The sequence below is a fragment of the Nerophis ophidion genome, linkage group LG28 (genome assembly GCF_033978795.1).
Source record: "Nerophis ophidion isolate RoL-2023_Sa linkage group LG28, RoL_Noph_v1.0, whole genome shotgun sequence".
Taxonomy (NCBI): Eukaryota; Metazoa; Chordata; class Actinopteri; order Syngnathiformes; family Syngnathidae; genus Nerophis; species Nerophis ophidion.
In genome coordinates this window covers 33,346,177-33,371,062 of record NC_084638.1, presented here as the reverse complement: position 1 = coordinate 33,371,062, position 24,886 = coordinate 33,346,177, and the positions used below count along the sequence as shown (strand labels likewise).

At 42.4% G+C, this 24,886-nt stretch overlaps 1 protein-coding gene across 6 annotated transcripts in view; it reads right to left on the bottom strand.

Moving 5' to 3' along the window:
- Positions 1–24,886, bottom strand: part of chd7 (chromodomain helicase DNA binding protein 7) — a 116,746-nt gene that overhangs the window by 66,501 nt on the left and 25,359 nt on the right. For all 6 annotated transcript variants that reach the window (XM_061890611.1, XM_061890610.1, XM_061890609.1 and 3 more), the window contains 3 exons: positions 20,757–22,284; positions 20,323–20,630; positions 6,707–7,074 (listed from right to left, as the gene is read on the bottom strand). In XM_061890611.1, coding sequence (XP_061746595.1) covers positions 6,707–7,074; positions 20,323–20,630; positions 20,757–22,170 — 2,090 coding nt within the window. In that variant the 5' untranslated portion in view covers positions 22,171–22,284. The remainder of the gene's footprint in view (positions 1–6,706; positions 7,075–20,322; positions 20,631–20,756; positions 22,285–24,886) is intronic.

The window sequence follows — 24,886 nt, the reverse complement described above, 5'->3', positions numbered from 1 at the left end:
TTACTACGTTGAGGCCATTAAAAAAAGTTTTAAAAAACAAGCAAATATGCTGAGAGGGTGTTTTGTTTTGGAGGAGTTTGCTCCCTGTCTCTATACCAGTGTTTTGTTTCAACCGGAGTAGCCTCAGTCTTCTTGCTTTCAATAGCGTTTCTACTGGTGTGGATTCGTCATTCATCACTCCAAGCAACGTTTGTAAGTTTTGTTTTACAATATAACTAAAACTGTTTAGATATACTTGCTAAAGTTTCCCATGTGTGATATAGGACTGTTGTCATGCATATTTGTATGTGATATCGTAACGTATAAAAACCATATACCGTATTTCCTTGAATTGCCACCGGGGCGCTAATTAATTTAAAACCTTCTCTCTCCGGCGCTTACCAAAGGCATGCGGTAAATTTAGCCCTGTGCTTATAAATTTGAGTGTGATGTAAGGATACCATCATGGAAAGCACATTTAATAAAAAAAACTTTATTACGGTTTTACCTTTACTTATAAATGAAGTCCATGCGCAGCTCCTTCTGATCAAAAGCATCGATAACTTGTTTATAGAAGTCTTCCTTATCTTTCTTCAGTTTTAAAAGTCTCTCTGTCTTGATGGAGATCTTCCTTTATTACCTCCTGCTTCGATTGAAAGTCCAGTTTAGAAAACGGTTTTATTTTAGATATGTAATCCTCCGTGTTAAAAGTGCAAGCGAAAGGAAAAAATAAACGATGGCTGCTCACTCTTGCTGCTTGTTGTCACTTCTTCTGCAGCCGAGTAGTCGCAAGAAGGATCACTAGCGCCCTCTACCACCAGGAGGCGGGAGTCATTTAATGACTCATATTTGACACACGCAGCTACGGTATATTAATAAAACATATTCAATAGCTTGGACCTTAAATTCTACTGAATAGCTCTTAATCTTCTTCCCTTTATGCGATTTCAAATGATTGAAATCAGCCTCCTCCATTTTGAAAATGACAGTTGAAGTGTCACTCGTGACGTGACGAGTTTGACCCGGCGGTAATTCTAGGCATATGCTAATTATTTGGCGAAACGAGTTTGACCCGGCAGAAATTCTAGACATGCGCTAATAAAAATAATATTTTGCGAAACGAGTTTGCCCCGGCGTTAATCCTGAGCCGGCGGGAATGCTAAGCATGCGCTAATTATTTGGCGAAACGAGTTTGACCCGGCAGTAATTCTAGGCAGGCGCATACTATATACCTGGCGGCAATTCAAGGAAATACAGTATATAACTCATCTTTTTCCCCATTGTCATTCATTTTTGAAAAAGCTCCAGGGACCCCCGGCTCAGGAGAACCAAAAGCAGCCATCAGAAATAATGCTGGGCAGGCAGAAGACTGTGGTGGTGGACAGGTGCATTAGGAAAGGACACCTGCTGCGTTGATGAGTCACCTATGTTAGGTGGCGTGATGTGTCCGCAGGGCGATACTGCAAACAAATCAGCGCCACACACACACTCGGGGAAGAGAAGGGCGTGGCAGCGGGGTTATTTATAGATGTACTTCCTGAGAGAAGTAGACAGAGAGGCGGTGTGAGCGAAAGCAAGGTCAAAGGAAAGAATTGGAGCTGACTTGGCACCTAATTCTCAGTATGTGTGCGCACAATTCAACCTGCCAGGATATTAGACTAAAAGTATCATTATTCTTCATTAGCACAGCCAATACCTAAAACCTAGCAGTCAGTCACTACTTTGTCATTTTGTATTAATATCCTAAATACTCGGAGACATGTCACCTTTGCCACATAGTCAATGGCAACTCAGGGTGGTGTTCCAGTTGATAAAAAAGCTGAAAGGATGTACCACAAGTATTGTGGGATTGGTTTGAGTCTGCCATGTCATTGAAATAAAACATTAAAAGGTTTACTTTGCAGGGGTGAGGAAGAAACAAACCTAACGATTAGGAATGTGACAATACATCCATTTCTTAGAAAATGGTTGTGGTTAATTCTCGGACTTGTCTTTGGTAATGGCCGTAATGTTTTGTGTCCAATAAGTTCCATTAAACACAAGCAGAAACACTGAAAAGGTGAGGCATTGTTTTACGGCGCCATCTTTTGGACCAGTTTGCTCATTGGAGCTGTTGTGGATCAAAAATGTACTTCCTGTTTTAATGCCTTAAACTGAAAGTAAAACCCTTCGTCCATTCATTTGCCACAGCTTATTCCCTTTGGGGTCGCGGGGGGTGCTGGAGCCTATCTCAGCTACAATCAGGCGGAAGGCGGGCTACACCCTGGACAAGTCGCCACCTCATCGCAGGGCCAACACAGATAGACGGACAACATTCACACACTAGGGACCATTTAGTGTAGCCAATCAACCTATCCCCGGGTGCATGTCTTTGGAGGTGGGAGGGGCCTATCCCCAGGTGCATGTCTTTGGAGGTGGGAGGGGCCTATCCCCAGGTGCATGTCTTTGGAGGTGGGAGGGGCCTATCCCCAGGTGCATGTCTTTGGAGGTGGGAGGGGCCTATCCCCAGGTGCATGTCTTTGGAGGTGGGAGGGGCCTATCCCCAGGTGCATGTCTTTGGAGGTGAGAGGGGCCTATCCCCAGGTGCATGTCTTTGGAGGTGGGAGGGGCCTATACCCAGGTGCATGTCTTTGGAGGTGAGAGGGGCCTATCCCCAGGTGTATGTCTTTGGAGGTGGGAGGGGCCTATCCCCAGGTGCATGTCTTTGGAGGTGAGAGGGGCCTATCCCCAGGTGTATGTCTTTGGAGGTGGGAGGGGCCTATCCCCAGGTGCATGTCTCCTGGAGGTGAGAGGGGCCTATCCCCAGGTGTATGTCTTTGGAGGTGGGAGGGGCCTATCCCCAGGTGCATGTCTTTGGAGGTGAGAGGGGCCTATCCCCAGGTGTATGTCTTTGGAGGTGGGAGGGGCCTATCCCCAGGTGCATGTCTTTGGAGGTGAGAGGGGCCTATCCCCAGGTGTATGTCTTTGGAGGTGGGAGGGGCCTATCCCCAGGTGCATGTCTTTGGAGGTGGGAGGGGCCTATCCCCAGGTGCATGTCTTTGGAGGTGGGAGGGGCCTATCCCCAGGTGCATGTCTTTGGAGGTGGGAGGGGCCTATCCCCAGGTGCATGTCTTTGGAGGTGGGAGGGGCCTATCCCCAGGTGCATGTCTTTGGAGGTGAGAGGGGCCTATCCCCAGGTGCATGTCTTTGGAGGTGAGAGGGGCCTATCCCCAGGTGTATGTCTTTGGGGGTGGGAGGGGCCTATCCCCAGGTGCATGTCTTTGGAGGTGGGAGGGGCCTATCCCCAGGTGCATGTCTTTGGAGGTGAGAGGGGCCTATCCCCAGGTGTATGTCTTTGGGGGTGGGAGGGGCCTATCCCCAGGTGCATGTCTTTGGAGGTGAGAGGGGCCTATCCCCAGGTGTATGTCTTTGGGGGTGGGAGGGGCCTATCCCCAGGTGCATGTCTTTGGAGGTGGGAGGGGCCTATCCCCAGGTGCATGTCTTTGGAGGTGGGAGGGGCCTATCCCCAGGTGCATGTCTTTGGAGGTGGGAGGGGCCTATCCCCAGGTGTTTTCATGCAGATGTTCTATATGCTATTGTAATGTAATCAAGCTAGCGTAGTTAACATTATTTTTTAATTGCATTTAAGATATCACATTGTGGATGGCAGATAACGTTTTACGGGACAAGACTGAGATTTTAGTCAGAGGTCCTGAGTAAGAAACACATGAAAACTACAAGCATGGTTTTTGACTCCATCACTCCAAGTGAAAAATCTGGGCATTGTTTTAGACTGTGACCTAGTTGGCCCGATTCTGTCTCAGCAACACAGAGACACTACTGCATGCTTTTAGTAAGCGTTGTATAGATTATTGTAGCGCCCTGCTTACAGGTCTTCCTAAAAAGCTCATTGCACCTTTACAATTACTCCAGAATTCTGCTGCTACTTTCCTGACCAAGATCTGTGGAAGTAGAATTGTCTCACATCAACTTATATCTATCAATATGATATTAATACATATGTATATATTAATATACTAATACGATATACAAATAATTTGTATAAAACACATATTTGTAAATATATTTTTGAGATTTGAAAATATATACAACTAAAATGTATGAATATAAAAATTTGACAAACAAATAAATCAATAATTTGTAAAAATAAATGTGTACTTGTAAATATATTTTTGAGATTTGAATATAAATATGCTTGATTTTGTGTTTGTATTGACTTTGCATATGTGGATCGCTTTTTTGCTTTTGTGTGGATGAGACATTCCTCCCACAAATAAATGTGAGCTACACACTCCCCTGAACAACCAGCAGAGGGCACTGCAGCCAGAGTGGTCTGGGTCACAGAGCATTATATGCATTATAAGCAAACTGTCCGGAGTTCTCTGCACAAAAACAATCCACGTCTTTAGCAGGCCTGAGCTTGCTAACGTGAGCGTTGTATTAGCTAATTCTAATTTATCCAGCTAATCTAAAAAGGTCGTGCTAGCTGCTTATTTTATTGTATCAATGCCGTTTAATGACCTTGTCTCGATGTAGATACTGATCTCTTATCAGTGCAATGTGTGTCAAATCATCATCATTTATCATCATATGACCCTCCCTAGTTGTGTCTCTGATTGGCTCGCCAGTGTCTGACCATGTCTGTGACCCAGACCACTCTGGCTGCAGTGCCCTCTGCTGGTTGTTCGGGGGAGTGTGTAGCTCACATTTATTTGTGGGAGGAATGTCTCATCCACACAAATGCAAAAAAAAAAGATCTACATATGCAAATTATATACAACTACAAAATAAAGCATATTTATATTCAAATCAAAAATATATTTACGAATACGTTTTTTATACAAATTCTCGATTTATTTGTATGTCATATTTTCATATTTATACAGTTGTACATATTTTCAAATCTCAAAAATATATTTACAAATACTAATTTATAAACATGTATTTGAATATCCAATCTGTATTAGTATATTTATTAATATACGCATATGTATTAATATCATATTGATATATACAAGTCTTCCATAAAGATCAGAAGGCTGGCCCACACTACACCAGTTTTAAAATGACCCCGTGTATTTCAGGATCAATTTTAAGGTTATTCTTCTGGTTTATAAATGCTTTTATGGTATTGGGCCTTATCTTTTTGCTCCTACTAACCTTGGCAGACCCTGAGATCCTCGGGCACTCACTTCCTATTTATTCCAAAAGTCAGGACACAAAGTCACGAGATGGCATCTTACTATGGAACATCTTGCTGGACGAGCTCAGGGCTGCAGAGAATGTTTGTGTTTTTCAAAAGCAGACTAAAGACCCACTTTTGGCAATTTGGTTTTCACCTAATAATTATTAAATTTTATTGAAGTCATTTGTACTTTACTTTGAATCCTGCTAATAATGCAATATTTTATTCAGTTCTATTTATTTGTTTTATAATAATTTTTTGTCTTCATAAGTTTACTTGTATTTTCTTTGTTCCTACTCTCGCATCATATTCTTACTATTTTCTATGTTTTATTATTTTTACTCCATCCATTTGTGTGCTTGTGTGTGCGCACATTTCTTTTATGTATGGAAAGTGCTTTATAAATAACTTTGATTGAATATGCCAACACGTTTATGAGTGTCGGTGTTAGTGTTATTAACTTACAACAGCATTCTTTGTGTATTGTTTCACTTTCGTAAAAAAAAAACCTCTGTAAATTCACCACAATTTCATTGAGTCTGTTTAGATGAATGGAGAGCTAGCTTGCGCAGATAGTGGCTCCATGACCTGACTTCTGTTTTGTTTGATCCGCTGTTTTACTGCCCTGTTACATTAAAAAAACATTGACAAAATCTTTGTGTAAATAACAGATTTTACAACATATATATCTGCAGCTTATAGTCCGGTGCTGCTAATTTGGAAAATAATGATATTTTAGTCCGGAAAATAAGGTAATTTCACATTTGAAGTTGAAAGGAAACACCCCATCATTTTTGGAGTTACACCTGTATGCCCATCTCAAGTAAAAAGTGCTTATTGTAAGTTGAAAGCATAATTGTATGGTGTATATATGAAGATGTATTTTATGATGTAAGGGAAATGAAAGTGAAAAAGATGTAAGTGCATTTGAAGGGGGTGGAAAAAAAAGGAGGATGGTGGAGTAAATGTATTCGTCCACCATTTTAGAGTAGCAGTGAATGGCCAGCAGTCATTATTATGCTAAATTAACCTGGGCGCTGCAGGCCAGCACTCAAGATGGAGGACAGGCTGAAAGAGATAACAGCTAGTTTACAAACGTGCGCGTGCACACACACACACACACACACACACACACACACACACACACACACACACACACAAACAACCCCTCCCCCACACCAAGTTGTGGTCAGCAGCTTGGCCTTCATTATCATTAGACGCCATTTTCTGCCACAAAAGACCACCCCTCCCCCAATGCCTGCCCTTCGTGGCGTTCCCTGCCCCCTTGTCTCTCTTCCACTGGCCCACACACACACACACACACACACACACACACACACACACACACACACACACACACACACACACACACACACACACACCAGCGCTGACCCCTTTGGCCCGCCCTCTTCCTCAGGATAAAAGAGCGGCTGAGGAGGAGAAAGAAAGAGAGAGACATTCCTCTCTGGGATCAAGTTCCCCCCCCATTCACACTGCTTACTTCACAAGTCCACCAGCAGGTGTTACAATGACTTTTCTTACCTGGACTTTTTGGGGGTCTTGGTCTTGGCTGTGGGGTTCTTGACTTTCTTCTCCTTGGGCTCTTTGGGAGTCTTGGGGGTCTTGGGCGTCTTGGGGGTCTTTGACTCGCCGCCCTCCGCCTTCTCCTTTGGTTTCTTTTTCCGTTTCTTCTTCTCAACAGGTGGCGAGCTTCCATCTCCAATCCCTGCGGCCATAGCCTGCTCACTTCCTGGTGTGGCATCCGCCGGCTTCTTGCCCCCCTCTTCTCCGTCCTCTTTAGTTTTCCTCTTCTTCTTCTTTTTTGGCTTAGCTTCCCTGCCAATGGCGTGCTCTGTGCTGGAGTCAGCGGTGCCGTCAGGAAGCATCGTTACCGGATCGGCGGGGGAATGCTGAAAGGCCAAAGAGAAAGATGGTGCTTTACCTTTAGGGCAGGACCAAATCATTTAAGTGTGATGTAAATGAGGCAGCAGCAGCTAGAGACTATTTGTAGTGGGACTGCCAACACATCATCAGCAACCATCCCAAGAGCTCAAGACTTCACTTTCAATTCATCACATGCACTTGTTAATGTTCTGATGGATTGACATTCTTATTTGGAACCATTTTATTGCATTTAAAAATAAGTAAAACAATAGTTTCCAACGTGTCCTGTCTAAGCATGAAGACACATCATATTGTTGATGCAGATCAGAGTTTTTCAACCTTTTTTGAGGCCAAGGCACATTTTTTTCAATAAAAAAAAAACACGTAGGCACACCAGCAACAGAACATGTTCAAAAATAAAACTCCAACAGGTTGTCGTGCCTCATTGAGTTTGTTGTTGTTTTCCTGTGTGTAATGCTTTAGTTCCTATCCTGCGCTGTTATTTTGGTGGATTTTCTTGGTGTTTTCCTGTAGCAGCTTCCCGCCTTCCTTTGAGTGCCATCGCCTGACCTGCTCTGTATTGGCAAACAAGACTATTTCAGTTGTTTTTATCCTTCTTTGTGGGGACATCATTGATTGTCATGGACGTACTTTGTGGACCACGCTGTAAGTCTTTGCTGTCATCCAGCATTCTGCTTTTACTTTGTAGCCAGTTCAGTTTTACTTTCATTTCGCATAGCCATCCCTATACTTCAGTGCCTTTTTCTTTCCCTTTTGTTTATTTTTGGTTGAAGCATTGCATACCTTTTTGCCTGCACACCGTCTTACTTGAGGACCAGAGAACTAAGTTTCATGTTCAAGTCAGGCAGTATAAACAGCTTTTGTCATGAATTAAGACTAATATTCCAAACAAATATGTTTCTGTGGAACTAAGTAGACAGTGTGTTTCTGACCATAGGGCACGTCGGATTATAAGGTGCATTGTTGATGAGGGGGTCTATTTTCAAACAAAAGGCGCACTAAAGGGGTCAGATTATGACTTTTTTTTTTTTTTTTTACATTTAAAAGACTCCCTTGTGCTCTACATATTAGGACAGTAAATATTTGGCCATTACATGACTCCATTCATTCAATTCTTAGGGGTAATGATTCAGAATTAGATTTAGAAACTATTCCTGATTCAAAATCAATACCAGTTTATTACCATTGGGTGCCAGTTCTATGAAAAACTACATCCATCCATCCATTTTCTACTGCTTATTCCCTTTCAGGGTGGCGGGGGGCGCTGGCGCCTATCTCAGCTACAATCGGGCGGAAGGCAGGGTACACCCTGGACAAGTCGCCACCTCATCACAGGGCCAACACAGATAGACAGACAACATTCACACACTATGGACCATTTAGTGTTGCCAATCAACCTATCCCCAGGTGCATGTCTTTGGAAGTGGGAGGAAGCCGGAGTACCCGGAGGGAACCCACGCATTCACGGGGAGAACATGCAAACTCCACACAGAAAGATCCCGAGCCTGGATTTGAACCCAGGACTGCAGGAACTTCGTATTGTGAGGCAGACGCACTAACCCCTCTGCCACCGTGAAACTACATTCCTCCATTAAATAAACAAAGCTCTCTGATCAATGTTTATACTACTTCAAAGAAAACTGGTTTTGTTGAATACATTTCTACTCAAACATTTAACAAAGTCAAATACAAATAAGACAACAAGAAGTATATTTTCTAAAGTAAAAGTGTACAGCAGATATAGATCCTCTACAACAACTGTATAATTTGTCTGAGTGGATGGACAGAACAGATTTAAATTTTTTCTATATTTTTTTAATAAGGTTTTTTGATTTTTCTTTCTTTATTATTAAGAATTGTTACAATTAATTCAAAAATCTATTTTTTTGGACTCCCGTACTACATACCGTAATGGTGGTTCTCTGGTTAAAATGTTGCATGGCTGAAGTTTTACAGACCATCTCTCCAGGAAGCAGCGTTTTGTGGGCAGTTATTTTGAAGTTATCATGCCAGGATTTTACCATTCTGGCCCACTTGGGAATAAACTGTCCTCCATGTGGCCCCTGAGTTAAAATGAGATTAAAGGCCCTGCTTTACACCAAACTAGAGCTGCACGATTCATAATTACGATTATTTTCATCAATATTGACTGGCAAGTAAAAAAATGTATTGCACATTCTATCTTTCATTTCAAAGTGAAACTATAAGAAGAATGAATAATAAAATCCAATGTACACGTGAAAAGTTCAAGTCACACACACATACTAGGTGTGTTGAAATGTGTCCTCTGCATTCGACCCATCCCCTTCTTCACCCCCTGGGGTGTGAGGGGAGCAGTGAGCAGCAGCGTGCGCCGCGCTCGGGAATCATTTGGTGATTTAACCCCCAATTCCAAGCCTTGAAAGTCACATAGACAGGAAGTTATTCTTTGTACTGCTCACAGTATTAATAGGACATATAAAATGTTACTATATGCGTTATTTTGGCGTGTCTTTGAGAGGGATTTGGATACCGGGTCACTCGGTGCACGGTTGATGTTAGGATCGTCTGTACTTTCATCGCAGCTGCCCAAATGGTGGTCGAGATTACAATTGTGCAGCCCTCCAGCAAGGATGAAGAGACAATGTGTGGTGGAAATGTCACCACATGCTAGCTAACCATGGCGGTGAGAACGTCACATACCGTATTTCCTTGAATTGCCGCCGGGTATATAGTATGTGCCTGCCTACAATTACTGCCGGGTCAAAGTCGTTTTGCAAACTAATTAGCGCATGCTTAGCATTACCGCTTCCTCAGGATTAACTCGTTTCGCAGAATATAATTTTTATTAGCGCATGTCTAGAATTTCCGCCGGGTCAAACTCGTCACGTCACGAGTGACACTTCACCTGTCATCATTTTCAAAATGGAGGAGGCTGATTTCAATCATTTGAAATGGCATAAAGGGAAGAAGAGTAAGAGCTATTCAGTAGGATTTAAGGTCCAAGCTATTGAATATGCTAAAAAGAACAGTAAGCAGCTATGTTTTATTAACATACCGTAGCTGCGTGTGTCAAATATGAGTCATTAAATGACTCCCGCCCCCTGGTGGTAGAGGGCGCTAGTGATCCTTCTTGCGACTACTCGGCTGCAGAAGAAGTGACAACAAGCAGCAAGAGTGAGCAGCGATCCTTTATTTTTTCCTCTCGCTTGCACTTTTAACATGGAGGATTACATATCTAAAATAAAACCGTTTTCTAAACTGGACTTTCAATGGAAGCAGGAGGTAATAAAGGAAGATCTCCATGGAGACAGAGAGACTTTTAAAACTGAAGAAAGATAAGGAAGACTTCTATAAACAAGTTATCGATGCTTTTGATCAGAAGGAGCTGCACACGGACTTCATTTATAAGTAAAGGTAAGACCCTTATAAAGTTTTTTTTAATTAAATGTGCTTTTCATGATGGTATCCTTACATCACACTCAAATTTTTAAGCGCAGGCCTAAATTTACCACATGCCCTTGGTAAGTGCCGGAGTGAGAAGAGGTTTTAAAAAATTAGCGCATGCTTGCCTTTACCGCATGCCTTTGGTAAACGGCGGAGTGAGAAGAGGTTTTAAATTAATTATCGCCCCGGCGGCAGTTCAAGGAAATACGGTAGCTGCACCGACGTTGCACCCTGAGTAAACAAACTGGCTGACGCCTCATTTTTCCCTTTTTTGCCCTTCTGCAATTTCAAGGCTGGCTCCCTCGCCCTCCTTGATGCATGCTTTCTGTGAGAGGAAACTGCTTCCCAGCTGTTGAGAGCGGCCCCCACCTCCTTCCTCGCTCCCTCCAGCTGCTCAGGGTCCCAGTAGCAGATGGGAAATCAGGCATCATGACACGAATAAATTATGCCCATACTTCAAAAAGTCCCACTGCTTTTGTTAGCATGTGTGTGGGACTAGCAGAGGAGCTTCTTGGAAGGCGCTAGCACTTCCACTGAACCTCTGCACACAAGCGGGGTGAACATTTGGCAAAACTATGTTGTTCATTTGTGGTGCCAGTGTGATATGTAGTACCACACCACCTTAGCCCCGCTCACCCTTTAGAGCACAGCTGTAACTTCCTGACACTACATTTGCAGAAAATAGTTCTGAGTTTGCACTTTTCACACTTTGTAATATTTTGTTACACGTTAGGCATTTCTTATTTTTCCACCTACATTCCAGGACGTTATTGCTTACTATAAACTCATTTATAAAAATGTTTTACATTGTTTTCCATGCTTGTGTTAACAATTCCTTTCGGCCTTGATCACTGGGGGATTATACACCCAAAAATCTTACACTTAAATATTTTTCTCTTGGTCCTCATTTTGGTTGTGTCATAAAAACTAAGGCTAAATATTGACAGATATAAAAAACACATGCGTGGTGATACAGTATTCATGCAGATCACTCAGCCCTAATGGGCCAGATAGAAAGTTTGTTCTGCTAATGTTTTCTTTGGCCTGTCAATGAGCTGGTCCATTGTATGTTAGCATTTAGCTGGTCCATTGTATGTTAGCATTTAGCTGGTCCATTGTATGTTAGCATTTAGCTGGTCCATTGTATGTTAGCATTTAGCTGGTCCATTGTATGTTAGCATTTAGCTGGTCCATTGTATGTTAGCATTTAGCTGGTCCATTGTATGTTAGCATTTAGCTGGTCCATTGTATGTTAGCATTTAGCTGGAGCCAACACTCAGCCTGCGTAATTGGAACGCTTTTTTTTAATCCCACACGTATGTGATGTACTTTACTTTGTGTGTTCTTTTCCCCGCCCATCTCTCATTTAAAAGACTGTTTACATACAAACCTCGTTTCCATATGAGTTGGGAAATGGTGTTAGATGTAAATATAAACAGAATACAATGATTTGCAAATCCTTTTCAAGCCATATTCAGTTGAATATGCTACAAAGACAACATATTTCATGTTCAAACTCATAAACTTTTTTTTTTTTTGCAAATAATCATTAACTTTAGAATTTGATGCCAGCAACACGTGACAAAGAAGTTGGGAAAGGTGGCAATAAGTACTGATAAAGTTGAGGAATGCTCATCAAACACTTATTTGGAACATCCCACAGGTGTGCAGGCTAATTGGGAACAGGTGGGTGCCATGATTGGCTATAAAAACAGCTTCACAAAAAATAATTCTGGTTATCACGTTGGTCATAATTGTGCAACCCTACTGAAGTTTGAACATTTTGTCCAAAGTGCGGCGGGGGGCCACTTGCACACTTCTTCATGGCCAGCGGCACTTTTGAAAACATACTGGTGCAAAAAAAGTGGATTAAAAGAGCAAACGGGTATGACGTAACAAGAAAATGTTGCCATGTTGACACTAATCTGCCATGAAGATAGTTTTACTTTGAAACTTTCATTGCTGAAAAAACAATACAAATGTATAATTGAGGGATGCATTGGACGTTGATCTACAGATTTAGGCGTTGAAAATAACTTATTTAGACTTAGACTATTTAGATTTAAATTATTTATAACACTTCTTAAAAAAAACCTGTCATTGTTCAAAAAATAATGAATCAAAAGCAATGTTATGAATTATTTACGCAATAAAGGCTCCAATTACTTCACTGAAAAATGTTTTGGGGAAATATTGTATGAATAAATGTTTGGTAACAGATAGATGGGAAGTTGGTACAGATATTTAAATGTTGAAAGCGAAAAAAATTGAAAAGGAATAAAGACATAAATGACGTTTCTGGGTTCCCAGGGACTTTTAACATTGAGGCAGTGTTTCTTAACCAGAGGTCGTTGGGCCACAAAATAGGTCTGTTTCTCAGCTAGTACTCACTTGTAATACACTTTTCCACCACTTGTGGCAGCAATGACAATCTAAAACAAACAGAAGAAGTCTGGAGCTACAGTCAGATTATTTTGCACAAAAATTATGACTGTTTAGTTAAACATTTATTATTCACTTTGTTTATTTTTAGCACATCGTAATTGTATTATTTAATAGTTTTTCCATTTTTATGAGTCTATTGAATGAAATTAAAATCAATAAGATTAGAAATTCTGTAATAATATTTAAGTTGTCAAAGAAGTTAAGAACCCCTGCCTTAAAATCTACAATAAATATTGTTTTGGTTTTGAATATGAAAAAGGTCCAACTGGCCCCCGCAGGTTGGAAAAACACCCCTGCTGTTTGGTGTCACGTCTTTGAGAAAAAGCCATAGGGCGCCCCAACATGACGAGCACATGTGTGAAGTGAAGTGGATTATATTTATATAGCGCTTTTTCTCTAGTGACTCAAAGCGTTTTACATAGTGAAACCCAATATCTAAGTTACATTTAAAGCAGTGTGGGTGGCACTGGAAGCAGGTGGGTAAAGTGTCTTGCCCAAAGACACAACGGCAGTGACTAGGTTGGCAGAAGCGGGAATCGAACCTGCAACCCTCAAGTTGCTGGCACGGCCACTCTACCAACCGAGCTAAACCGCCCCCCGCCTTGTGAATGTGGGATGTTGCTACATCAGCAAATTGAACCAGTCAAATGGCATGGAAGCAACTCTTCAGTATGGAAGACAAGTGGGGGGTGCTAACATTCCCTAGCCCACCTGCATCAGGCTGATGCTTAGCAACATGTACTGCAAGGCCACACACACACCTGCTGACACAGGTAAATAATGCCAGCAAATAGGGATAGATGATCTTGGTTGAAAGCTGCTCTCCTATTTATTATGCAGGAGATGGCAGTGAAGATGAGCAGTACATAAATACTAAACATTTCTCCACTCCAACAATACGGCCTGCCAATCACACCAACACATCACCTTATTGAAAAGTGGCTTGTAGGGATGGGAATCATAAACCCGGTTCCCAGGGTGTCCATTCCTCCAATATTGAACGTGCTCATATGGACCAATTCCACCAATTTTAGTCCCGGGTAGCGAGCCTTTGGAATAGACTACAGTTTGCAGGCATGTGATTGGAAATGACTGAAAAGAGTGCAAATAAGCTGTGGGTCTCAGGATGCCTGGGTGGGGGACTCCCTCTCCACTTCTAACTGCTCCAAATGCAACAATCATTAAGAGTACAAACAATGTTTATCCTATTAGCTAACTTCCTTTATCCAGGTGTGATTTATAGCATGAAATAACAAATATCTTGCAGTCATCTTGTTTATGTTTCAAAATGATTCAACTATTCAATGTCAAAATATAAAGAGTAGAAACAAAGTAGAAAACAAAGTAAGCATGATCATGTGTGTCCTCAAAGGTGGATTCCAATGAATGTTGTAGCATAGATGTGTCCAAATGTGGCCAACATTGTGGTCTACGTGGCTCAAAGAAACATCTAAAGAAGAGAATCCATCTGCCATCTTCCACTAGTCTATTTAAATACATCCATCTTGAAAAGTGCCTCTTCTCTTCTCCATCGCTCTCCTCCTCATTTCAATCATCAATGTTTCAATGTGGGGCGGTATAGCTGGGTTGGTAGAGTGGCCGTGCCAGCAACTTGAGGGTTGCAGGTTCAATTCCCGCTTCCGCCATCCTAGTCACTGCCGTTGTGTCCTTGGGCAAGACACTTGACCCACCTGCTCCCAGTGCCACCCACACTGCTTTAAATGTAACTTAGATATTGGCTTTCACTATGTAAAGCGCTTTGAGGCACTAGAGAAGAGCGCTATATAAATATAATTCACTTCACAATCAAAGTTTACTTATATTGCCCTAAATCACGAGTGTCTCAAAGGGCTGCACAAGCCACTCAGATCCCACGTCAGGGCAAGGAAAAACTCAACCCGATGGGATAACAATGAGAAACCTTGGAGGGGACCGGTGCAATGGACGTGGAGTGGATCTAGCATAATACATAACATCGCCCTACCTTGCCTCTGATTGGCCTGTCACTAATCTTAATCATAGTGAACAATCATGGATGTTCTTACACGTAAACCAACCAATCGTTTCCTGTATAGTTTGTCTTCTGCCCGTGGAGCTGCTTCGCTACGTAGCTTTCATTTTTAACTTCATCATGTTTCATGGAAAACTTGACTTTTTACCACTGAAAAACCCTACTCCTTACATAGTTGTTGGCAGGTGTGGCAAAGAGTCGGATCAAGATTTTAACACACATGCAGGAGGGAAAATACAAAGAAAAATGGGAATATATTTTTTTACAGAGATAAGAAAGAGGGACGTCTGACTTTAGAGGATAAAACTCACATGCCTGACTTTGTCTTGGTGCGGTCCCTGATTTTACTTTGTTGTGTCTCACATTGCTGCGGGTACAACACAACCATGCAAACAAAAGCTTTGGCCAACCAAAATGGCTCCCGGGGCCCCACAATGCATTGCAAAATCACAGGCCCTCTGGAGCTGGTAAGTTGAGGTACAACCACAGCCCCAACAAGGCCACACGGCAGAAGCTGCAGAGAGCAGGAGGTGTGGAGGCTGGCCGGGGGAGGGGCAAGACAGGCGTGTGTGCGTGCACGTGCATGTGTGATGTAGAATAAAGGTCACAGCACAGCACTCGGTGACCTTGAACGGCGTGTAATGACCATGCTTAGTGAACAGATGGAGCTTAGACCAGGAGACTGACTGAGCAGTCTAGGTCTGCCTGCGTGTCTAACAAGACAAGACTAGTAGGATACCAGCAGATAGGCAAGACCCTAGCCCACGTGCCTTCTGATTCTAGACCACAGTCTTGGTGTGTGCGTGTGTGTGTGTGTGTGTGTGTGATGGGGGTTGGTGGTGTTGCAGTGTTCAGCAGTCAACTAGGTCAGCAGCGCCTGTGACAGCCATGAAGGTGAGAGCTATGCTGTGGAATCCGTGCGTGGTGCCAGACCACAGGACTAGACCCATATTCCATAGGTCGATTAACCCAACACTAAATAAAGATGAAGTTGTTATCTTGTTCATAACCACCACATTCATGCCTTGTTACAGATCAGGGAGACGTCACTCTTCGGCCATACTACATGCACGACAACCGCTGTAAAACTCCCAAACGTTAGTGTACATCAAATTAAAATGATTGACACACCGTGATTGACAACTGCACTTGGATAAACCTTCGGGAAGACTAGCGTTAGATAGCTAGCCTAAAACAATCTAAACATTACTGTCCAAACAACTTAGCACAACAAATACCATTTTTTTGTCCTCAAGTGACACAGATGGGATTTATTTTGCCAGTCTAAACGCTCCAAAGTGCTTCAGATTCAGGCCACATCAGGAAGTAGTCCTGAATCCCACTGGAATGTAGTCTCTTCAAATGTGACTTGTTCATCACCTTTGGCCAAGCTACATCGCTGGTGTGCGCCCTAAGGACAGTCGCCGGAGGAAGTGGATATTTCAGCACAACATCCGCTTTCACTTTCCATTTAGGACGGACAAATTGTGGGTGCATCACTTGTCAATAGTGCACAAATTATAGAATATATATTTAGATTAGGAAGAAATAGTGTTTACATGTAAGTTGAAAAACAAAATGTCACGTAGAACCGTGTCTCCTTTTACTGAACACACATTAAAATATTACAACCCTCCCAAATATATTACACTATACACACATCCATTCATACTTTATATTACTTGACCTTATTTTCACCTACAAAAAAACTCATTTTTAGGGTGTGGCGAGCATCTCTATGGTGGCAGCTTTTATTTTATTTTGTAGTATTAGCAACTTCCTACCAATAAACTTGCTTTGTTTTCATGTTAGCAAAGTCAGGCGTGTTTTTTAAACCTAATTAAAAAAAAGACATAAGCCGGGGGTCTGGGGGCCGCAGGTTTAACTGTCCCTAATCTTAACCAATGGTGACTCATCTTAGTTAACAACCAACCAATCATGGATGTTCTTATACGTAAACCCACCAATCATCATAGATGTTGTCCCCTGGTCTATTTCTCCAACCGCTACATGGGTCTAAAAATAGCTAAGCTGCGGAAATTGCTACATGTTTAAAAAGCAGCAAAGCTACTGGGAAATGTAGTTGGGCCACGTCGCTTCCATTTTAAAGTTAATCATTTTTGATGGAAAACTGAACTTTTTACGACTGCAGCCGTAAACCAGAATGGATTATTAAAAGCAGTACTTATTACTGAAGACCATTGTTGTTGGCAGGTATGGCAAAGAGGGATCAAGATTTTAACACACATTGTAGGTCGGAAAAAACGAAGAAAAATGGAAAATATATTTTTCTATTTTTACAGAGATAAAACAAACACAGATTTCATGCCTGCAAAGTGTGCATGCAAGTGATGTTGAGGCCACACTGGAGTCTGATAAAAACTACATTTTACTTGCAGTGTAAACAGTCAGCTGGAAAAAATCAGATATAAAATCTATTAAATTTGGGCCACTTTGTCCTGCAGTAGTAATTACAATGAACATAAAAGCTGGCACTTACTTGCAGAAACAACAACAACTCCACACTGACCATCCTCCCTCTAACACAGGGGTGTCAAACTCAAATACAGAGTGGGACAACATTTGAAAGTGAACAAAGCCGCGGGCCAAGGTTGAACAAATGAACCTTTTAATAGGGACCCAAACAAGTTTTGCAATAAATATTGAACAAGCAAGACTTATATAACTTTAGTGACATGCAACATCCAGTTTCAAATAATAATAGTAATAATGATTAAAAAAATATCAATGGCATATCAAATAAAATTTAAATAAAAATTTTACGCCTTTTTTTTCTATTTGCAATCTTCTGAGTTAAATATCAATTTTTTTCCACAGGCTAATAATACATTTGAAAATAAAATAACAATAATGAATGAACCAAACATTCAAGCCTTGAAGTAGCAAGACAAAATGCATGAATAAAACGTTAATTGTTGGTCAGTTTGCTGGGAGTTTCCCGGAAGAGTTAGTGCTGCAAGGGGTTCTGGGTATTTGTTCTGTTGTGTTACGGTGCAGATGTTAACCCGAAATGTGTTTGGCATTCTTGTTTGGTGTGGGGTCACAATGTGGCGGATATTTGTAACAGTGCTAAAGTTGTTTATACAGCCACCCTCAGTGTGACATGTATGGCTGTTGACCAAGTATGCCTTGCATTCACTTGTGCGTGTGTGTGTAAAAGCCACAAATATTATGTGACACGCTGTTAGTATGGAGGAAAAGCGGACGTGATGACAGGTGGTAGAGAACGCTAAAAGCAGTGTCTTAAATGCACGCCCCCAATATAGTTGTCCAGGTGGAAATCGGTAGAAATTCGGGAGAATGGTTGCCCTGGGAGATTTTCGGGAGGGGCACTGAACTTCGGGAGTGTACTGGGAAAATTAGGAGGGTTGGCAAGTATGAGTATTAGCGGTGAATGTGGTGTTACAGCTGCACCGACGCTGTATAACACCGGCGGGCCAGCTCTAATGCTTAATTGATATTGCCTCAAGGGCCAAATTAAATTAAACGGCGGGCCAGATTTGGCCCGCGGGCCAGAGTTTGACACCCATGCTCTAACAGGATGTGAAATGGCGTGACGCCCCACAAACCGGAAAGGAAAATAACTGATCACCCAATTAGCATTTTTTTAAAAAACTTAACACATTTAAATGGAAGACGATAAACTTATTTAAGCACACAAACAAAAATAATATGGCTCTTATGAAGCGGTCACAATATTTAATGTTTCCTCAGCCAAAAGAGTCAATTGTGTGACTATTTGAGTTATTCAAAAAATACAAAATATTTGTGTGTGTGTATAAGTACTTTTTGAGCACATTCAACAATGGTAACCGTGCTCATTTTGGTCACAATCGCTTTATTTAGCCATTGTATTCATTGTTTTGGTTGTGTATATTTGAGAGTCTTCCACCCCCTCTTGAACAATGACAACATTGTATTGCTTTTGCTTGTGATTTCTATTCAAGTGCAAAATTGTGTATATTCCATTTTGATTTGTTTTCTCTTTAACTTGGATAGTTCAGTGGCAATGTTGCAATTGACATGAAATACAAGTGTGACTTGCAAAGTTCTGGTGTGGTTCATGGGCAATGATTTGTAGGTGAATATATGGTGCAGCCCAGGCCTGATTATTGTGTGTGAATGCATGAACATAAACATGGAGGATGTTCTCACCACACCCTGCTACTTTGCCACAGGATGCACATGTTCTACGTTCACAAAGCTAAACATCTGGCTCCTTACATTAAAGAAAAGATGACACCCTTGGAAAAAAAAGTAGCCAGGAAAGGGACGTGGAGAGAGAGCGGAAAGAGAGGAGACAGGAAGGGAGGTTTCCTCTAAAGAGAAGGGGGTGAAGTGGGAGGAGAGATGTGTGTTAGTCCGGATGATTACCTGCGCACGCACACACACACAGAACAAACACACACACACACACACACAATACCCCACTGAGCAGTCTTCTCAAATGTCATGTACACAAACCTCCCCCACACACCAAACATACAACACACCCTAAATTCCAGACTATAAGCCGCTACTTTTTTATTGAACGGTGCGGCTCATTTATGGATTTTCTTGTTGAGGGCCATACAGCAAATAGTTTTCATTAAACACACTTAAATGGTGTCTTATTGTCTGTGCTGTGGTGCCACCTTTTAGATGAGTTGGCTCACTGTGTTTGCTGTTGTTTGAAGCTTTGAACCGGAAGTACAAGTGCCACTCTGTCTTCTAACCCTCCATGGCGTTTCTACTCGTATGCATTCTATATTCATCACTCCAAGCGACTTTTGTAAGTTTTACAATGTAACTAAAACAATTCTTTCTTACTAAACTGTACCATGTGTGATGTCTGTAGCAGTGTTTTCATGCATATGACATCATAATATAACCAAGCGAGCGTTGTTAGAACTAGCTAATATGCCGACACGTTGACGAGTGTCTGTTAGCATTATTAACGTACGATGGCATTCTTTTTGTATCGTTTCTTAAATCCACCAAGATGTCACCGTGATGTTATTGAGTCTGATTGGAGAGCTAGCTTCCGCAACTAGTGGCTCCACGATGATGACTTCTGTTTTGTCGGATCAGCCGTTTTACTGCCATGTTACAGACAGCGTTTAAAAACTATTTAAAAAAGGTATGTAAATAATCATTTTCAAAATAATTCTGTGTAAAATTCTCATTTTGCAACATAAATATCTGCGCCTTATAGTTCTTTCCGGCTAATTATGGGAAGAATATTTGTCTGCTTCAAAAATGTAGTGGGTTTTGCTTTTCTGTAGCAGGTAAAACACAACTAAGACAACACCTACATGAGAAAAACTCCTGATGACAGGAGCACAAGAAGGTGTGACTTTAATGGACTCACCTGTGTATGAGGCACTTTCTGTGGGGTGGTTGGGGGTGAGGACAGCGGTTGGGCAGCAGAGGGCGGAGGTGCCCATTGGTTGGGTGGAGGGGGCGTGCTTTGTAAGGGGTAAGGGGACAGGTGAGTGTGCTGGGTCTGCATGTTCTGAGTAGGTGGTGCTAAACCCTGGCTCAGAGGTATTGCCCCATGCTGATTGAGGGCTGGACCCTGGTAAGCCATGGCAGAAGGCTGCACACTTCTAGAAGCTTGCTGCTGGGAATGAAGAAGATGTGACTCCGCCCCCTGGCTGACGGGGGCTTCGTGAGGCCCTGCAAACAAAGGGGTGATCAATAGGTGACAAATGATTCGACAATGTTGGAGAAGAACCACATACTTTATATTTTCAGCCATTAGAAAATGCACCGCAAGTCGAATTAAAAAACTGCTGTGTTTACCTGGCTGGAGTGGAGGCCGATTGGGGCCCATATGGGGAGCACGTTGCGGGCCCATGCCGGGATAAATCTGCCCCGCATTGGGGGGTATGCCGTGAGCTTGCTGGTGTTGGCCATGTGGAGCAGACAGTGAGGTTTGGGGAGGTCTCTGGGGGTGTGCGATAGTGTTAGGCGCAGACTTCAGGGCCGTGTACCCTGTAACCTCTGGTAAGCCTGTACTAGGGGACCTGCCCTGCTGGGGTGGAGGGGTGGGGGTTCCCAAAACCCGCATGGGGGATAGTGGTGAAGGGGTGGGGTAGGATCCCTGAGCTGGGGGTGCAAGGTGGGACTGGGACTGATTTGGGGGCTGGGAGTGGCCAAGTGGGTGCATAGGCTGGCTTTGCTGCCCAGCTGTGGGTGGCTGCATTGGGACAGAATGTGCCGCGTGAGGTGGTCCAGGTGGGTATCGCTGGCCCTGTTGCCCAGAAGCTGGGCCTGATCCCTGGTTGAACCTTTGGCCAAGTTGCCCTGGTCCCATTGGCGGGCTGGTGTTGCTAGTAACATTAGCATTGGCACCCGGACCCATCCCAGACCCCATGGTGCCGTACTGGGGCTGATAGCCAGAGTACTGGCCACCCCCAAAGCCACCCATTCCTGGTTGATGTTGGTGAGGGTGTGGAGGCTGTCGGGAGGGAGAGTGCGGGAACCTCGGTGTGTGGCTCATGTTGGGGTAACCCTGGTTTTGTGGCTGTGGGTGTCTCATTTGACCCCCAACCATTCCAACATGTCCCATGTAGTGAGAAGGGTCTTGCGTAAGAGGAGCCGCCAAGGTCTGTGTCGGGTAGTGTTGGCTGATGCGTGGCGCGTTGGCTGTGGGTTGGCTCTGCATTCTGCCGTAGCTGCTTTGAGACATCTGGAAAGCTGCCATCTGGTTGGGGCCACTCCCTGGTTGCGTTGAAGCCTGTTGATATGCTGATCTGCTTTGGTGCTGCTGGCCCCAAACGGCGCCTGCAGCTGCTCCGGCTACTGCATCACCTGGATACCCATGGTGAGGATTACTAGAGTTAGCGGGGCTATTGTGGTAGTGAGAAGCCATGCCATTCATTGTTGCATTTATATTTGGTGGCCCCTGGCTGGGACCATTCTGAGCGATTATTCTCCCTCCCGGGGCACTAGTCTGATCGTAGCCTGCGTAGGTGCTGTGGTCATACATTTGGCCCAACTTAGGCTGTGCTGATCCAGAACCAAGAAGCATCCCCTGGTGATATCCCCGGTTTCCCTGGTGTTCGTGGTTGAGAGAGGGATTAGTTGGCTGTGCAAGAGTGTTGGATTGGCCAGTGGTAGGCTGTTGAGGAAAACAGTCTCCTAGACCATCTAACCCGTCTGAGAACAGCCCCGCATCGTCCCCAAACAAACTCAACATCCCTGGGTCCGCCATGGTCGGGCGGGGGGCCCACAGAGGGATGGGGCCGGATGGAAGGAGTTCTCTGGTGCCGTAATGAGCTAGACAGCTAGCTGCTAGCCTGCTATTCCATGGTCCTCTTTAAGACTCCTGAAGAGAGATGGAAGAAAGATAACATTTAGGGAGAGGACCACTGACAGACCCCAGAGTAAATACACACTGAACTAAAAGTTAATTCAATACAACGCTTGGATAGCCCATGAGCAAAGTACTGGCAGATTATCATCAGAGTTGAAAATACTTTAGTCTTTTACAGGACTATATTCCAATAATGGTATACAAACATGTTATATATTCTGAGGAGGTTACTTGCAAAGTCATTTCGCTTCAGTTTTTGTGTGTCTATAAAGCACAAACAATGCATAAGTGAGTGAAATTCCATTGGAATAAGACAAGTTGTGCTCCACCTACTCGGGGTGTGCCAATACAAGGTTTCCCTTCCATGTCCTTCATTGGGGCACTACGCCGGGTCAAAATAAAAGCCGCCACACCTTCAAAATGAGGGTTTCTTTTTAACGTGAAAACAAATTTAATATATTGTATGAATGAATATAGTATGGATCAACCAATTATTGCCACCGATAGATAGATCATCTCTACAAGTCAACAGAAATACATCAGCAGATAAAATATACAAACAGAGTTTTTCCTGCATTCAAAATGGCATGGCGGCCGCCCCCAGCCAGAGTGACTGATACTGCTCAACACAGCGTAAAGTTTCGGCTCTGTTGATTGACAGATCGACGTCCCTCTGCGGCAGCTACCTATTTTAACTGCAGTTGCAGCTTTGTGCCACTATGGAGGCGCTACATGGACAGCAGTGCACTGGACAGACCTGAAGCAACTACCCAAGAAGTAACAGATGGAATGCTGTTGCTTCCCGCTACTTGGTGCATAGCGTAACAAGTGGATACAGAGGATGATACGGAAGGATCACTGGACTCCTACAGAACACTCCAGAGCAAGCACTTAGGTGTCAAACTCAAGGCCCGGGGCCACATCATTTTATCTGGCCCGCAAACATCTGGAAATGATAAATGCCAATAAAGTACTTCATCTTTTCTCACTCAATGTCAAGGATTCTTTTTTTGACAGAAAAAATATATGTATTGCTTGAAATTGCATGTGCTTTAAACTTTAATAGTATTCATTATCGCAACAAATATTACAGTATATTATACTTTGCAAACATTTTTTGTATAAATAAAAATAAATACATATCTGCCTGACTTATGATTTTACAGTAAACTACCCATCAAAATAACAATACATTTTACGGTGTTCTTAACAGCATATTACTGTAAATTGGAAAAAAAAAATACAATTTTTTTTGCGTTAAAATTCTGGCGCATGGTCAGGATTATACCGCCTGTGCCTCCATTTGGGCCAGGAAAAACCCTGATACACATATGATAGCAGGATTTCGTAGGGCTGTGAGACTCACGATCTTGATTCAGTTTTTGGGGGAAACTATTTGATTCAGAATCGATTCAAAATCAATACTTTAAACATTGGGTGCCAGTTCTGATTGACATTTTTCCAAATGACATACAAACAGTTCTGATAAATTGTTATACCACTCAAAATAAAACAATTACTATGATTGAAAGTAGGGAGGTAAAAAAAAAAAATAATAATTACAATGAATTTCGATTCTTAATTTGAAAAAATGATCAAAAATCGATTCTTTTTAAATATACATATATATTTAATCTGTCTTGTCCATCCACTCAGACAAATCATATAGTAGATGTAGATGATCTATATCTGCTGTACACATTTATTTTAGCAAAGAGAAGTGTGGGATACTTCTCTTGATGCCATATTTGTATTTGACTTTATTAAAGGTTTGGCTAGAATTTTATTAAACAAACCCAGTTTTCTTTGAAGTAACATAGACATGTATCACAGCTGCTTGCCTATTCTATAGAGGAATGTAGTTCATAGAACTGGCACCTCATTTTATTTTAAAAAGTCTTGATTTTGAATTAAGAATTGTTTTGAATCCAAGTGTCATCCCCAAGAATGAAATAGTGTGGCAGCTCTAGTTATCAGGATAATAAATGACTTACATTGGGATGGATTTTATGTCCATATCTATGTGTTTTTCTATCTAAAACATTTACAAATTAAAACAAAAGATGGCTAGGTATTTAAACAGTCAATTAAAAAGCCAGGACTTGGGATGTGCTAATCGATCTGCCCCCGTTCAGTATCGGACGATTTTCTTGAGAAAGTCCATGATTGCCATCATTGATTAAAGCATTTTAATGCTAATTATGATGCATTTATTTGTAGTCCCCTGGCTGAGAAACTAGCAGCTAATTGTGTATGTCTGTACACTGTGTAAAGCTGCAAATAAACAGCACTTTTTAATATCTTAAGTATCATTATCACATATCTCAAGCGCATACCCGTATAAACTTTATTACTGTCCTGTCCATGAGTTTGTAGATGATTTACTACGTCCTAATTGCAAATTGTACCTGAGAGTAGCGGTTGTATTAATGAAATGTCCCCACTTTACGACACACACAATCATTCGCAGGCACGTGACAGCATCATGGGATTGGACTTTGATTGTTTTGAGTCTTACTATAAAATCTGCCAATTATGATCAAGAATGTGAGGAGCGATCGGGTTGGTTGCACAGCTGGTGTATGTAGTCATCGAGCAGAACTGTGGCCCACAT